We start from the raw sequence: 14,582 nt of genomic DNA, 5'->3' as shown, positions 1-14,582 counted from the left end.
TTCATTCCTTTCCCGGGGCTGCTGGGAGTCCTATATAGGTACCTATATAGGTGCTATATAACTGCCCCAACTGCCTCTGCCTTGGGGGGGGGGGCAGGGGGCACAGAAGGCTCAAATGGATCAGGAGTGAAACGGGTTCCTGGTTCTTTAATATTTTAACTATAAATTTTGCTGTATTTAAAAAAATAGGAAGTGGTGAAGCAAAATGGAGTTTGGCAACGAGTCACAAATGGGCCCCGCCCCCCGGCAGTGTCCATAACGGGGGGGCGGGGAGAGTCCGGGCAACAGAACCACAAGAAAGGTCCAGATGGAGTCAGAACCACGGTAACAACACAGACAGGGATAAGCTGCACCTGGTTCTGCGTGGCTATTGGGCGGTGCCGGCGCGGATGTGGGCGGGGCCGGGGATCTGTCACTTCTTCTTTGGCTCCTTGCAGGCCACGACGTATCTCTGGGCGACGTTCAGGGGGGGAGAATATCCGTCCGCGTAGGAGGTGTCCTCGAACAGCACCGAGTAGTCGTCCTGCGGCTGGAAAATAGGGCGAGAGTGTGAGCGGCACCTTGGACTACAAATCCCACAATAATGTCACATATAACGAAGGGTGAGGCATGCTGGGAGCTGTAGTCCAGCAACATCAGGGTTGCATTCTTAAAGCAATATTGCCCAATAAAACTTTCCCAGCTCTCTAGGGCCCGCATTGGCAGAAATGCAAAAGAATCCTCCAATGAGAATCCCAGCTGATGTGAGTAAATCCGGCTCCCTGTTCTCTGTTCCTGCAATTGGAGTTGGGAGCAATAAGCACAGTTTCCCAGCACTGAACAAGTCTGTCCCTTTATCCCCATGTCTGATTCCTGTGCCATATAATGACGGGAAAATGCCATCATTATCTCTATATGTAAGGTACCAGCAAGGGGCCTGACACAGGGAATCAGCATTCTCATTGGTCACTTCTCTTGCATCTATAATGACGGGAAAATGCCATCATTATCTCTATATGTAAGGTACCAGCAAGGGGCCTGACACAGGGAATCAGCATTCGCATTGGTCACTTCTCTTGCATCTATAATGACGGGAAAATGCCATCATTATCTCTATATGTAAGGTACCAGCAAGGGGCCTGACACAGGGAATCAGCATTCGCATTGGTCACTTCTCTTGCATCTATAATGAAGTTTTCTATCAGAATTCTCATTGGGGAATTTCCTTGCATCTATAATTATGTTTTTCGACAACTTCTATAGCAACACTAGGGGGCGCCGTGGGGGTTACATCCCCTTTAATCACTATGTAACTTCCGGCTGCTGGAGGGGAAACAGCTGAGCCAATGAGAAGCCTTCCCTGTAGGAATTGGCAGGAAGCTGCCAGGGCGCCTCACCCGCTGCGGAGGAGTGTGGATCAGCGCCCGGTAGAAGCAGGTCGTCTGGGGGTACAGCGCCAGCACCAGCTGATCTTTCTGGAACAGCGCCTCTGGGTCGGTCTCGGGGTTGGCTTTCCACTGGGGCAGCGGGATGATCCGCCGGCGGCTGAGGGTGTGGCGCCTGTGTGATGCAAAGACACGAGCCAATCAAATCAGCAGCAGCACAACACTGGGGCAGATAAGAGCCACGCCCAGGGGCACATTGGCATTATATATATATATTCTCACTTACTCTTTACCCTCCTCGTCAATATCGTCCACTTCGTACCTAGAAGGGACAGGGGAGCCAGTAAGAATAAAGGAGAGACTGCGGGGGGGGGGGGGGGGGGTCATGGGACTCGGGTGTGGGAGGCGGGGCTTACTTGTTAGCGGCATGGCTGTAACTGACCACTTCAGCCAGGATCCACTGCTCATCCCCGTCCACCGCCTTTACCCGAGCCGCCACCTTGTCGCCCGGTTTGGCCACGTAGTCACTGGACGCTGGGATGGCGCCACAAAGGGGCGGCGGCCTGGGGAGGGAAAGGAGACAATATCATCTCTATTGGCCAAATTAGCCACCGGCATTGCCTTGTTAGAGGCTGCGGCACCGAGGGGAACATTCCGACCCACTTACAGCGAATGCCGAGATACCAAGAACCTCTGTCTCTGCTTTACTGTATAAGGGCCACAAATACCCCCCCAGTAGGGAACAACGCTCGGGTCAGGATTCCCCAACCCAGAGATAGGATTGGAATCTGCACAGGGGGGCGGGCAGGCTACGCGGGGCACTCGGGCTACAGGGGTACTGGGGGCACTCAGGCTACGGGTCCCTCCCGCAGGCTACGGGGGCACTGGGGGCACTCAGGCTACGGGTCCCTCCCTCAGGCTACGGGGGCACTGGGGGCACTCAGGCTACGGGTCCCTCCCTCAGGCTACGGGGGCACTGAGGCTACGGGTCCCTCCCTCAGGCTACGGGGGCACTCAGGCTACGGGTCCCCCCCTCAGGCTACGGGGGCACTGGGGGCACTCAGGCTACGGGTCCCTCAGGCTACGGGTCCCTCCCTCAGGCTACGGGGGCACTGGGGGCACTCAGGCTACGGGTCCCTCCCTCAGGCTACGGGGGCACTGGGGGCACTCAGGCTACGGGTCCCTCCCTCAGGCTACGGGGGCACTCAGGCTACGGGGGCACTCAGGCTACGGGTCCCTCACTCAGGCTACGGGGGCACTCACTCAGGCTACGGGGGCACTCACTCAGGCTACGGGGGCACTCACTCAGGCTACGGGGGCACTCAGGCTACGGGTCCCTCCCTCAGGCTACGGGGGCACTCAGGCTACGGGTCCCCCCCTCAGGCTACGGGGGCACTGGGGGCACTCAGGCTACGGGTCCCTCCCTCAGGCTACGGAGGCACTCAGGCTACGGGTCCCTCCCTCAGGCTACGGAGGCACTCAGGCTACGGGTCCCTCCCTCAGGCTACGGGGGCACTCAGGCTACGGGGGCACTCAGGCTACGGGTCCCTCCCTCAGGCTAAGGGGGCACTCCGGGTACAGATCCCTCCCTCAGGCTACGGGGGCACTCAGGCTACGGGTCCCTCCCTCAGGCTACGGGGGCACTCAGGCTACGGGCCCTCCCTCAGGCTACGGGGGCACTCGGGCTACAGGGGTACTGGGGGCACTCCGGGTACAGATCCCTCCCGCAGGCTACGGGGGCACTCAGGCTACGGGTCCCTCCCTCAGGCTACGGGGGCACTGGGGGCACTCAGGCTACGGGTCCCTCCCTCAGGCTACGGGGGCACTCGGGCTACGGGTCCCTCCCTCAGGCTACGGGGGCACTCGGGCTACGGGTCCCTCCCTCAGGCTACGGGGGCACTCGGGCTACGGGTCCCTCCCTCAGGCTACGGGGGCACTCGGGCTACGGGTCCCTCCCTCAGGCTACGGGGGCACTCACTCAGGCTACGGGTCCCTCCCTCAGGCTACGGGGGCACTCAGGCTACGGGTCCCTCCCTCAGGCTACGGGTCCCTCCCTCAGGCTACGGGGGCACTGGGGCACTCAGGCTACGGGTCCCTCACTCAGGCTACGGGTCCCTCACTCAGGCTACGGGTCCCTCACTCAGGCTACGGGTCCCTCACTCAGGCTACGGGTCCCTCACTCAGGCTACGGGGGCACTCAGGCTACGGGTCCCTCCCTCAGGCTACGGGGGCACTGGGGGCACTCAGGCTACGGGGGCACTCAGGCTACGGGGGCACTCAGGCTACGGGGGCACTCAGGCTACGGGGGCACTCAGGCTACGGGGGCACTCAGGCTACTGGTCACTCCCTCAGGCTACGGGTCCCTCCCTCAGGCTAAGGGTCCCTCCCTCAGGCTAAGGGTCCCTCCCTCAGGCTAAGGGTCCCTCCCTCAGGCTAAGGGGGCACTCAGGCTACGGGTCCCCCCCTCAGGCTACGGGGGCACTGGGGGCACTCAGGCTACGGGTCCCTCCCTCAGGCTACGGAGGCACTCAGGCTACGGGTCCCTCCCTCAGGCTACGGGGGCACTCAGGCTACGGGGGCACTCAGGCTACGGGTCCCTCCCTCAGGCTAAGGGGGCACTCCGGGTACAGATCCCTCCCTCAGGCTACGGGGGCACTCAGGCTACGGGTCCCTCCCTCAGGCTACGGGGGCACTCAGGCTACGGGCCCTCCCTCAGGCTACGGGGGCACTCGGGCTACAGGGGTACTGGGGGCACTCCGGGTACAGATCCCTCCCGCAGGCTACGGGGGCACTCAGGCTACGGGTCCCTCCCTCAGGCTACGGGGGCACTGGGGCACTCAGGCTACGGGGGCACTCAGGCTATGGGGGCACTCAGGCTACGGGGGCACTCAGGCTACGGGTCCCTCCCTCAGGCTACGGGGGCACTCGGGCTACGGGTCCCTCCCTCAGGCTACGGGGGCACTCGGGCTACGGGTCCCTCCCTCAGGCTACGGGGGCACTGGGGGCAGGCTCTGGGGGCACTCACTTTTCCCCGGGTTTCCCGATCCAGAGAGGCAGAGTCATGGCCGACTGCTGCAGCAGAGTCATTAGGACGCCCCGTCTCATGGTTTTGCGGGGGGGCTCCGAGTCGTGGTAGAGGCCGGCTATCTTGGCAGCTGGAGAGGCAGAGGGCACAGGGATTTACACTCTGAGGGGCAGAAGTTGCGCCCGGGGAATACCCAGACGAGGGCAATAAACTCACCGATGCGCCGTTCCTCCAGCAGGGACTTGATCTCTGCGATTTTATCCAGGGACCGGCGCAGGATGCTGGGGGGGGGGGCACAAACAGAAATGGGGGTATTAGGGCTGGAGGCCCTGGGGCAGAACGTGGGCACACAGGGGCATTAGGGCCACACTCACTTGCACTCTGCCTCTGCGTCGGCCTTGGCTGTGGTGTAGAGACCTCGGAGTTTGGTTCGGTAATAGGGGGAGACTGGGGGGGGAGAGAGAAGGAGTTGTTGTTACTGGCCCCGGGCACCGGCGGCGCCACTCGCACACTAAGTACTAACCATACTCACTCTTGTTCTCAGTCTGCATCCGCTCGTGCGTCTTCTGTATGTTCACCAGGTTGTGCTCACTCCTCGAGCGTTCCTCCTGCGGGGGGGGAACAGGGGGCCCATCACTAACCCATTTACACCGGGGGGGGGCAGAATAAACCACCCTGCAGGGGGCCCCATCACTAACTCACTTACACTGGGGGGGCAGAATAAACCACCCTGCAGGGGGCCCCATCACTAACTCCCACTGGGGGGCCCCATCACTAACTCACACTGGGGGGGCCCCATCACTAACTCCCACTGGGGGGCCCCATCACTAACTCACACTGGGGGGGCCCCATCACTAACTCCCACTGGGGGGGCCGGGGCTGCTGCAGCACATCGCTCACCTGGGTCTGTTTGATGAGTTGGTGCAACTCACTGAGCAGCTCAGAGATTCTCGTATCCGCCGACACCAGCGCCATCTCCGCCTCTTTCTCTGTCCTTGGGGAGCAAGAAAGGAACATCATGGCCCGCTCTAATGCCCCATAATGCCCCGCTCTAATGCCCCATCATGCCCCGCTGTAATACCCCATCATGCCCCGCTGTAATGCCCCATTATAAGGCAGGTTCAGTACCCTGTGCCCTACACAAGGCTGAGGGGGAGGGGCCCTGGGAGCTGTTACCCTTTAACTATTATCAGCAGCTCTCCTGTCTGACTGAATTGGCCCTAACTGCCGGCCAGCGGCAACCCCCAGTAACGGGCCAGCGGCAACCCCCAGTAACGGGCCAGCGGCAACCCCCAGTAACGGGCCAGCGGCAACCCCCAGTAACGGGCCAGCGGCAACCCCCAGTAACGGGCCAGCGGCAACCCCCAGTAACGGGCCAGCGGCAACCCCCAGTAACGGGCCAGCGGCAACCCCCAGTAACGGGCCAGCGGCAACCCCCAGTAACGGGCCAGCGGCAACCCCCAGTAACGGGCCAGCGGCAACCCCCAGTAACGGGCCAGCGGCAACCCCCAGAACCGGATAAAGGGCCAGCGGGAACCCCCAGAACCGGATAAAGGGCCAGCAGGAACCCCCAGAACCGGATAAAGGGCCAGCGGGAACCCCCAGAACCGGATAAAGGGCCAGCGGGAACCCCCGGAACCAGATAAAGGGCCAGCAGGAACCCCCAGAACCGGATAAAGGGCCAGCGGCAACCCCCAGAACCGGATAAAGGGCCAGCGGGAACCCCCGGAACCAGATAAAGGGCCAGCAGGAACCCCCAGAACCGGATAAAGGGCCAGCGGCAACCCCCAGAACCGGATAAAGGGCCAGCGGGAACCCCCGGAACCAGATAAAGGGCCAGCAGGAACCCCCAGAACCAGATAAAGGGCCAGCAGGAACCCCCAGAACCGGATAAAGGGCCAGCGGGAACCCCCAGAACCGGATAAAGGGCCAGCGGGAACCCCCAGAACCAGATAAAGGGCCAGCGGGAACCCCCGGAACCAGATAAAGGGCCAGCGGGAACCCCTGCCACCACTGGAAGTAGTAGTGTGACACCAGCAAATTTATTGTAATAGCACTGGGAATAGGGGGATAAAAGGGAGAGGCAGGGCTGCTGGGAGTTGTAGTTTAGGGCTAATAAGGCAGAGGCAGGGCTGCTGGGAGTGGGAAAGGTGTTAAGGAATCACTACAACTCCCACAATCCTCTGTCCCCCCGCCCCTCTCTCTCTCCACCTAGTACCGAACTACAGCTCCCACAATCCTCTGTAGTTCGGTACTAGCTGGAGAGTGAGGGGCGGAGGGACAGAGGATTGTGGGAGCTGTAGTTCGGTACTAGCTGGAGAGTGAGAGGCAGAGGGACAGAGGATTGTGGGAGCTGTAGTTCGGTACTAGCTGGAGAGTGAGAGGCGGAGGGACAGAGGATTGTGGGAGCTGTAGTTCGGTACTAGCTGGAGAGTGAGGGGCGGAGGGACAGAGGATTGTGTGAGCTGTAGTTCGGTACTAGCTGGAGAGTGAGGGGCGGGTGGACAGAGGATTGTGGGAGCTGTAGTTCGGTACTAGCTGGAGAGTGAGGGGCGGAGGGACAGAGGATTGTGGGAGCTGTAGTTCGGTACTAGCTGGAGAGTGAGGGGCGGGGGGACAGAGGATTGTGGGAGCTGTAGTTCGGTACTAGCTGGAGAGTGAGAGGCAGAGGGACAGAGGATTGTGGGAGCTGTAGTTCGGTACTAGCTGGAGAGTGAGAGGCGGAGGGACAGAGGATTGTGGGAGCTGTAGTTCGGTACTAGCTGGAGAGTGAGGGGGCGGAGGGACAGAGGATTGTGGGAGCTGTAGTTCGTACTAGCTGGAGAGTGAGGGGCGGGGGACAGAGGATTGTGGGAGCTGTATTCGGTACTAGCTGGAGAGTGAGGGGCGGGGGGACAGAGGATTGTGGGAGCTGTAGTTCGGTACTAGCTGGAGAGTGAGGGGCAGGGGGACAGAGGATTGTGGGAGCTGTAGTTCGGTACTAGCTGGAGAGTGAGGGGCGGGGGGACAGAGATTGTGGGAGCTGTAGTTCGGTACTAGCTGGAGAGTGAGGGCGGAGGGACAGAGGATTGTGTGAGCTGTAGTTCGGTACTAGCTGGAGAGTGAGGGGCGGGGGGACAGAGGATTGTGGGAGCTGTAGTTCGGTACTAGCTGGAGAGTGAGGGGCGGAGGGAACAGAGGATTGTGGGAGCTGTAGTTTCGGTACTAGCTGGAGAGTGAGGGGCGGGGGGACAGAGGATTGTGGGAGCTGTAGTTCGGTACTAGCTGGAGAGTGAGGGGCGGGGGGACAGAGGATTGTGGGAGCTGTAGTTCGGTACTAGCTGGAGAGTGAGGGGCAGGGGGGACAGAGGATTGTGGGAGCTGTAGTTCGGTACTAGCTGGAGAGGTGAGGGGGCGGGGGGGACAGGGATTGTGGGAGCTGTAGTTCGGTACTAGCTGGAGGGATACGGGGCGGGGGGACAGAGGATTGTGGGGCTGTAGTTCGGTACTAGCTGGAGAGTGAGGGGCGGGGGGACAGAGGATTGTGGAGCTGTAGTTCGGTACTAGCTGGAGAGGGAGGGGCGGGGGACAGAGGATTGTGGGAGCTGTAGTTCGGTACTAGCTGGAGAGTGAGGGGCGGGGGGACAGAGATTGGTGGAGCTGTAGTTCGGTACTAGCTGGAGGGATACGGGGCGGGGGGACAGAGGATTGTGGGAGCTGTAGTTCGGTACTAGCTGGAGAGTGAGGGGCGGGGGGACAGAGGATTGTGGGAGCTGTAGTTCGGTACTAGCTGGAGAGTGAGGGCAGGAGGACAGAGGATTGTGGGAGCTGTAGTTCAGTACTAAGCTGGAGAGAGGGGCGGGGGGACAGAGGATTGTGGGAGCTGTAGTTCGTACTAGCTGGAGAGCTGGGGGCGGAGGGACAGAGGATTGTGGGAGCTGTAGTTCGGTACTAGCTGGAGAGTGAGGGGCGGGCGGGACAGAGGATTGTGGGAGCTGTAGTTCGGTACTAGCTGGAGAGTGAGGGGCGGGGGGACAGAGGATTGTGGGGAGCTGTGTCAGTACTAGCTGAGAGAGGGGCGGGGGACAGAGATCTGTGGGAGCTGTAGTTCGGTACTAGCTGGAGAGCTGGGGCCGGAGGGACAGAGGATTGTGGGAGCTGTAGTTCGGTACTAGCTGGAGGATACGGGGCGGGGGGACAGAGGATTGTGGGAGCTGTAGTTCGGTACTAGCTGGAGAGCTGGGGGCGGAGGGACAGAGGATTGTGGGAGCTGTAGTTCGGTACTAGCTGGAGGGATACGGGGCGGGGGGACAGAGGATTGTGGGAGCTGTAGTTCGGTACTAGCTGGAGAGTGAGGGGCGGGGGGACAGAGGATTGTGGGAGCTGTAGTTCGGTACTAGCTGGAGGGTGAGGGGCGGGGGGAACAGAAGGATTGTGGGAGCTGTAGTTCGGTACTAGCTGGAGAGCTGGGGGCGGAGGGGACAGAGGATTGTGGGAGCTGTAGTTCGGTACTAGCTGGAGGGATACGGGGCGGGGGGACAGAGGATTGTGGGAGCTGTAGTTCGGTACTAGCTGGAGGGTGAGGGGCAGGGGGAACAGAGGATTTTGGGAGCTGTAGTTCGGTACTAGCTGGAGAGCTGGTGGGGCGGAGGGACAGAGGATTGTGGGAGCTGTAGTTCGGTACTAGCTGGAGAGTGAGGGGCGGGGGGACAGAGGATTGTGGGAGCTGTAGTTCGGTACTAGCTGGAGAGTGAGGGGCGCGGGGGACAGAGGATTGTGGGAGCTGTAGTTCGGTACTAGCTGGAGGGATACGGGGCGGGGGGACAGAGGATTGTGGGAGCTGTAGTTCGGATACTAGCTGGAGAGTGAGGGGCGGGGGGACAGAGGATTGTGGGAGCTGTAGTTCGGTACTAGCTGGAGAGCTGGGGCGGGGGGACAGAGGATTGTGGGAGCTGTAGTTCGGTACTAGCTGGAGAGTGAGGGGCGGGGGGACAGAGGATTGTGGGAGCTGTAGTTCGGTACTAGCTGGAGAGTGAGGGGCGGAGGGACAGAGGATTGTGGGAGCTGTAGTTCGGTACTAGCTGGAGAGTGAGGGGCGGAGGGACAGAGGATTGTGGGAGCTGTAGTTCGGTACTAGCTGGAGAGTGAGGGGCGGGGGGACAGAGGATTGTGGGAGCTGTAGTTCGGTACTAGCTGGAGAGAGAGGAGGTCGGAGGGACAGAGGATTGTGGGAGCTGTAGTTCGGTACTAGCTGGAGAGTGAGGGGCGGGGGGGACAGAGGATTGTGGAGCTGTAGTTCGGTACTAGCTGGAGAGTGAGGGCGGGGGGACAGAGGATTGTGGGAGCTGTAGTTCGGTACTAGCTGGAGAGTGAGGGGCGGGGGGACAGAGGATTGTGGGAGCTGTAGTTCGGTACTAGCTGGAGAGTGAGGGGCGGGGGGACAGAGGATTGTGGGAGCTGTAGTTCGGTACTAGCTGGAGAGTGAGGAGCGGAGGGACAGAGGATTGTGGGAGCTGTAGTTCGGTACTAGCCTGGAGAGCTGGGGGCGGGGGGACAGAGGATTGTGGGAGCTGTAGTTCGGATACTAGCTGGAGAGTGAGGGGCGGGGGGACAGAGGATTGTGGGAGCTGTTAGTTCGGTACTAGCTGGAGAGTGAGGGGCGGGGGGGACAGAGGATTGTGGGAGCTGTAGTTTTCGGCTACTAGCTGGAGAGTGAGGGCGGGGGGGGACAGAGGATTGTGGGAGCTGTAGTTCGGTACTAAGCTGGAGAGTGAGGGGCGGGGGGGACAGAGGATTGTGGGAGCTGTAGTTCGGTACTAGCTGGAGAGTGAGGGGCGGGGGGACAGAGGATTGTGGGAGCTGTAGTTCGGTACTAAGCTGGAGAGCTGGGGGCGGGGGGACAGAGGATTGTGGGAGCTGTAGTTCGGTACTAGCTGGAGAGTGGAGGGCGGGGGCGGACAGAGGATTGTGGGAGCTTAAGTTCGGTACTAGCTGGAGAGTGAGGGGCGGGGGGACAGAGGATTTGGTGGGAGCTGTAGTTCGGTACTAGCTGGAGAGTGAGGGGCGGGGGGGACACGAGGATTGTGGGAGCCTGTAGTTTCGCGGGTACTGAAGCTTGGAGAGTGAGGGGCGGGGGACAGAGCGATTGTGGGAGCTGTAGTTCGGGTACTAGCTGGAGAAGTGAGAATGGCGGAGGGAGCATGAGGATTTGTGGGAGCTGTGGTTTCGGGTAACTAGCTGAGAGTGAGGGGCGGAGGGACAGAGGATTCGTGGAGCTGTAGTTCGGTACTATAGCTGAAGTGAGGGGGCGGGGGGGGACAGAGGATTGGTGAGCTGTAGGTGTCGGTTGGTTTTACTGGAGCTGGATGAGTGAGGTGTTGGCGGGGTGGGACAGAGGATTGGTGGCGAGCTGTAGTTCGGTACTAGCTGGAGAGTGAGGAAGGCGGAGGGAAAGAGGATTGTGGGAGCTGTAGTTGGTAACTAGCCTGGAGAAGGCTGGGGGCGGGGGAGAGAGATTGTGGGAGCTTGTGAGTTCGGTACTTAGCTGGAGAGTGAGGGGTCGGGGGACAGGGGATTGTGGGAGGCTTGTAAAGGTTCGGTCTAGCTGGAAGAGTGAGGGCGGGGGGACAGAGGATTGTGGGAGCTGTACGTTTCGGTACTAGCTGGAGAGATAACGGCCGGGGGACAGAGGATTGGTGGGAGCTGTAAGTTGGTATAGCTGGAGAGTGAGGGGCGGGGGGACAGAGGATTGGTGGGAGCGTGTAGTTCGGTACTAGCTGGAGAGTGAGGGGCGGGGGGGACAGAGGATTGTGGGAGCTTGTAGTTCGGTACTAGCTGGGAGAAGTGAGGGGCGGAGGGGCAAAAGAAACAGAGGATTGTGGGAGCTGTAGTTTCTGGCTACTAGCTGGAGAGTGAGGGAGCGGGGGGGACAGGGATTTGGGGAGCTGTAGTATTCCGGTCTCAGCTGGAGAGTGAAAGGGGGGCGGGGGGACAGAGGATTGTGGAGCTGTACGTTCGGTACTAGCTGGAGAGTGAGGGGGCGGAGGGGACAGAGGATTGTGGGAGCCTGATAGTTCGGTACTAGCTGGAGAGTGAGGGGCGGGGGGACAGAGGATTTGGTGGGAGCTGTAGTTCGGTACAGCTGAGAGTGAAGGGGCGGGGGGACAGAGGAATTGTGGGAAGAGAGATGGGAAGATGGGGAACAGTGGGGCAGATGGGGAAGTGGAAAGATGGGACAGTAGGACAAGATGGAGAACAGTAGGGCAAGATGGAGACAGTAGGGCAAGTTGGAGACAGTAGGAGCAAGATGGAGACAGTAGGGCAAGATGAGACAGTAGGGCAAGATGGAGACAGTAGGGCAAGATGGAGAAGTAGGCAAGATGGAGACAGTAGGGCAAGATGGAGACAGTAGGAGAGAGATGGAGACAGTAGGGCAAGATGGAACAGTAGGGCAGAGAGAATAGAGGGCAAGATGGAGACAGTAGGGCAAGATGAGACAGTAGGCAAGATGGGGACAGTAGGGCAAGATGGAGAGTAGGGCAAGATGGAGCAAGTAGGGCAAGATGGAGACAGTAGGGCAAGATGGAGACAGTAGGGCAAGATGGAGACAGTAGGGCAGAGGGAGAAGTAGGGCAAGAGGGAGACAGTAGGGCAAGATGGAGAAGTAGGGAAGATGGAGACGTAGGGCAAGATGGAGACATTAGGGCAAGATGGAGAAGTAGGCAGATGAAGACAGTAGCAAGAGGGGACAGTGGGGCTAGATGGAGACAGTAGGGCAAGATGGAGACAGTAGGGAAAGATGGAGACGGTAGGCAAGATGAGAAGTAGACAGATGGAACAGTGGAGATGGAGCAGTAGGGCAAGATGGAGACGTAGGGCAAGATGGAGACGGTAAGGGCAAGATGGAACAGTAGGGCAAATGAGACATAGAAGAAGATGGAGACAGTAGAAAAGATGGAGACAGTAAGACAAGATGGAGACAGTAGAACAAGATGGAGACAGTAGGGCAAGATGGAGACAGTAAACAGATGGAGACAGTAGGGCAAAGATGGAGACAGTAGGGCAAGATGGAACAGTAGGAAGATGGAGACAGTAGGAAAGATGAAGACAGTAGTACAAGATGGGGACATTGGGGGAAGATGGGGACATGGGGCAAGATGGGGACAGTAGGACAAGATGGGGACAGTTAGGACAAGATGGAGACGTAAGGCAAGATGGAGACAGTAGGGCAAGTTGGAGACAGTAGGACAAGATGGAGACAGTAGGGCAAGATGGAGACAGTAGGGCAAGATGGAACAGTAGGCAGATGGAGACAGTAGGGCAAGTGGAGACAGTAGCAACAAGATGAAGACAGTAGCACAAGATGGGACATTGGGCAAGATGGGGACAGTGGGCAAGATGGGACAGTGAGAGTGGAGACAGTAGGACAAGATGGAGACAGTAGGGCAAGATGGAGACAGTAGGGCAAGATGGAGACAGTAGGGCAAGATGGAGACAGTAGGGAGTTGGAGACAGTAGGAGATGGAACAGTAGGGCAGATGGAGACAGTAGGGCAAGATGGAGAAAGTAGGGCAAGATGGAGACAGTAGGACGATGAAGACAGTAGTACAAGATGGGGACATTGGGGCAAGATGGGGACAGTAGGAGAAGATGGAGACAGTAGGACAAGACTGGAGACAGTAGGGCAAGATGGAGACAGTAGGCGAAGATGGAGACAGTAGGGCAAGATGGAGACAGTAGGGCAAGATGGAGACAGTAGGGCAAGAGGGGGACGTGAGGGCAAGATGGAGACAGTAGGGCAAGATGGAGACAGTAGCAAGATGGGGACAGTAGGGCAAGATGGGAGTAGTAGGGCAAGATGGAGACAGTAGGGCAAGATGGAGACAGTAGGGCAAGATGGAGACAGTAGGGCAAGATGGGACAGTAGGGCAAGAGGGAGACAGTAGGGCAAGAGGGAGACAGTAGGGCAAGATGGAGACAGTAGGGCAAGATGGAGACAGTAGGGCAAGATGGAGACAGTAGGCAGATGGGACAGTAGGACAAGATGAAGACAGTAGTACAAGATGGGGACAGTGGGGCAAGATGGGGACAGTGGGGCAAGATGGGGACAGTAGGACAAGATGGAGACAGTAGGAACAAGATGGAGACAGTAGGGCAAGATGGAGACAGTAGGGCTAGATGGAGACAGTAGGGGCAAGATGGAGACAGTAGGGCAAGAGGAGACAGTGGGCAAGATGGAGACAGTAGGGCAAGATGGAGACAGTAGGGCAAGATGGAGACAGTAGGGCAAGATGGAGACAGTAGGGCAAGGACATAGAATGAAGACAGTAGTAAAGATGGGGACATTGGGCAAGATGGGCAGTGGGGCAAGATGGGACAGTAGGACAAGATGGAGACAGTAGGGCAAGATGGAGACAGTAGGGCAAGAATGGAGACAGTAGGGCAAGAGGGAGACAGTAGGGCAAGATGGAGACAGGTGGACAAGATGGAGACGGTAGGGCAAGAATGGAGACGGTAGGGCAAGATGGAGACGGTAGGGAGATGGAGAGGTAGGGCAAGATGGGGACGGTAGGGCAAGATGGAGACGGTAGGGCAAGATGGAGACGGTAGGCAAGATGGAGACGGTAGGGCAAGATGGGGACGGTAGGAAAGGGACGAGGCAAGATGGGGACGGTAGGCAAGATGGAGATGGTAGGGCAAGATGGCGAGGTAGGGCAAGATGGGGACGGTAGGGAAGATGGGGACGGTAGGGCAAGTAGGGGACGGTAGGGCAAGATGGAGACGGTAGGGCAAGATGGGGACAGTAGGGCAAGATGGGGACAGTAGGGCAAAATCCATATGAATGTTGCCTGACCAACAGCCCTTTAGTTTGCAGCTCCCAATACCCCTCAGCAGCCACAAAGTGGGGTATTTGCTTGGGGGCAAAGGGGCAAGTTCTCCATATGAGTGGAAGTCACGTGGCCCATAGCAGCGTGTGCAACTCCCAGGCACCTGCACACAAACACACACACACAAACACGCACACACAAACACACACACAAACACGCACACAGACACACAGAGACACACACACACAAACACGCACACAGACACATGCACACAGACACACAAACACGCACACAGACACAAACACGCACACACAAACACGCACACAAACACATGCACACAAACACGCACACAGACACAAACACACACAAACACGCACACACAAACAC

General features: G+C 58.9%; 1 protein-coding gene across 1 annotated transcript; it reads right to left on the bottom strand.

Moving 5' to 3' along the window:
* Positions 1 to 127: 127 nt before the first annotated feature.
* On the bottom strand, positions 128 to 5,383 carry sgf29 (SAGA complex associated factor 29; the record flags this gene model as incomplete). The annotated part of the gene is given in 9 exon segments (NM_001126541.1): positions 128 to 529; positions 1,377 to 1,539; positions 1,651 to 1,686; positions 1,781 to 1,927; positions 4,390 to 4,519; positions 4,606 to 4,670; positions 4,764 to 4,836; positions 4,922 to 4,997; positions 5,290 to 5,383. Coding segments are annotated over 9 exon segments (882 nt in total). The 3' UTR covers positions 128 to 412.
* Positions 5,384 to 14,582: the final 9,199 nt, after the last annotated feature.

Source organism: Xenopus tropicalis, chromosome 9 (assembly GCF_000004195.4).
Source record: "Xenopus tropicalis strain Nigerian chromosome 9, UCB_Xtro_10.0, whole genome shotgun sequence".
Taxonomy (NCBI): Eukaryota; Metazoa; Chordata; class Amphibia; order Anura; family Pipidae; genus Xenopus; species Xenopus tropicalis.
Note: the sequence above shows the minus strand (reverse complement) of the source record. Positions and strands in the feature narration are given on the sequence as shown.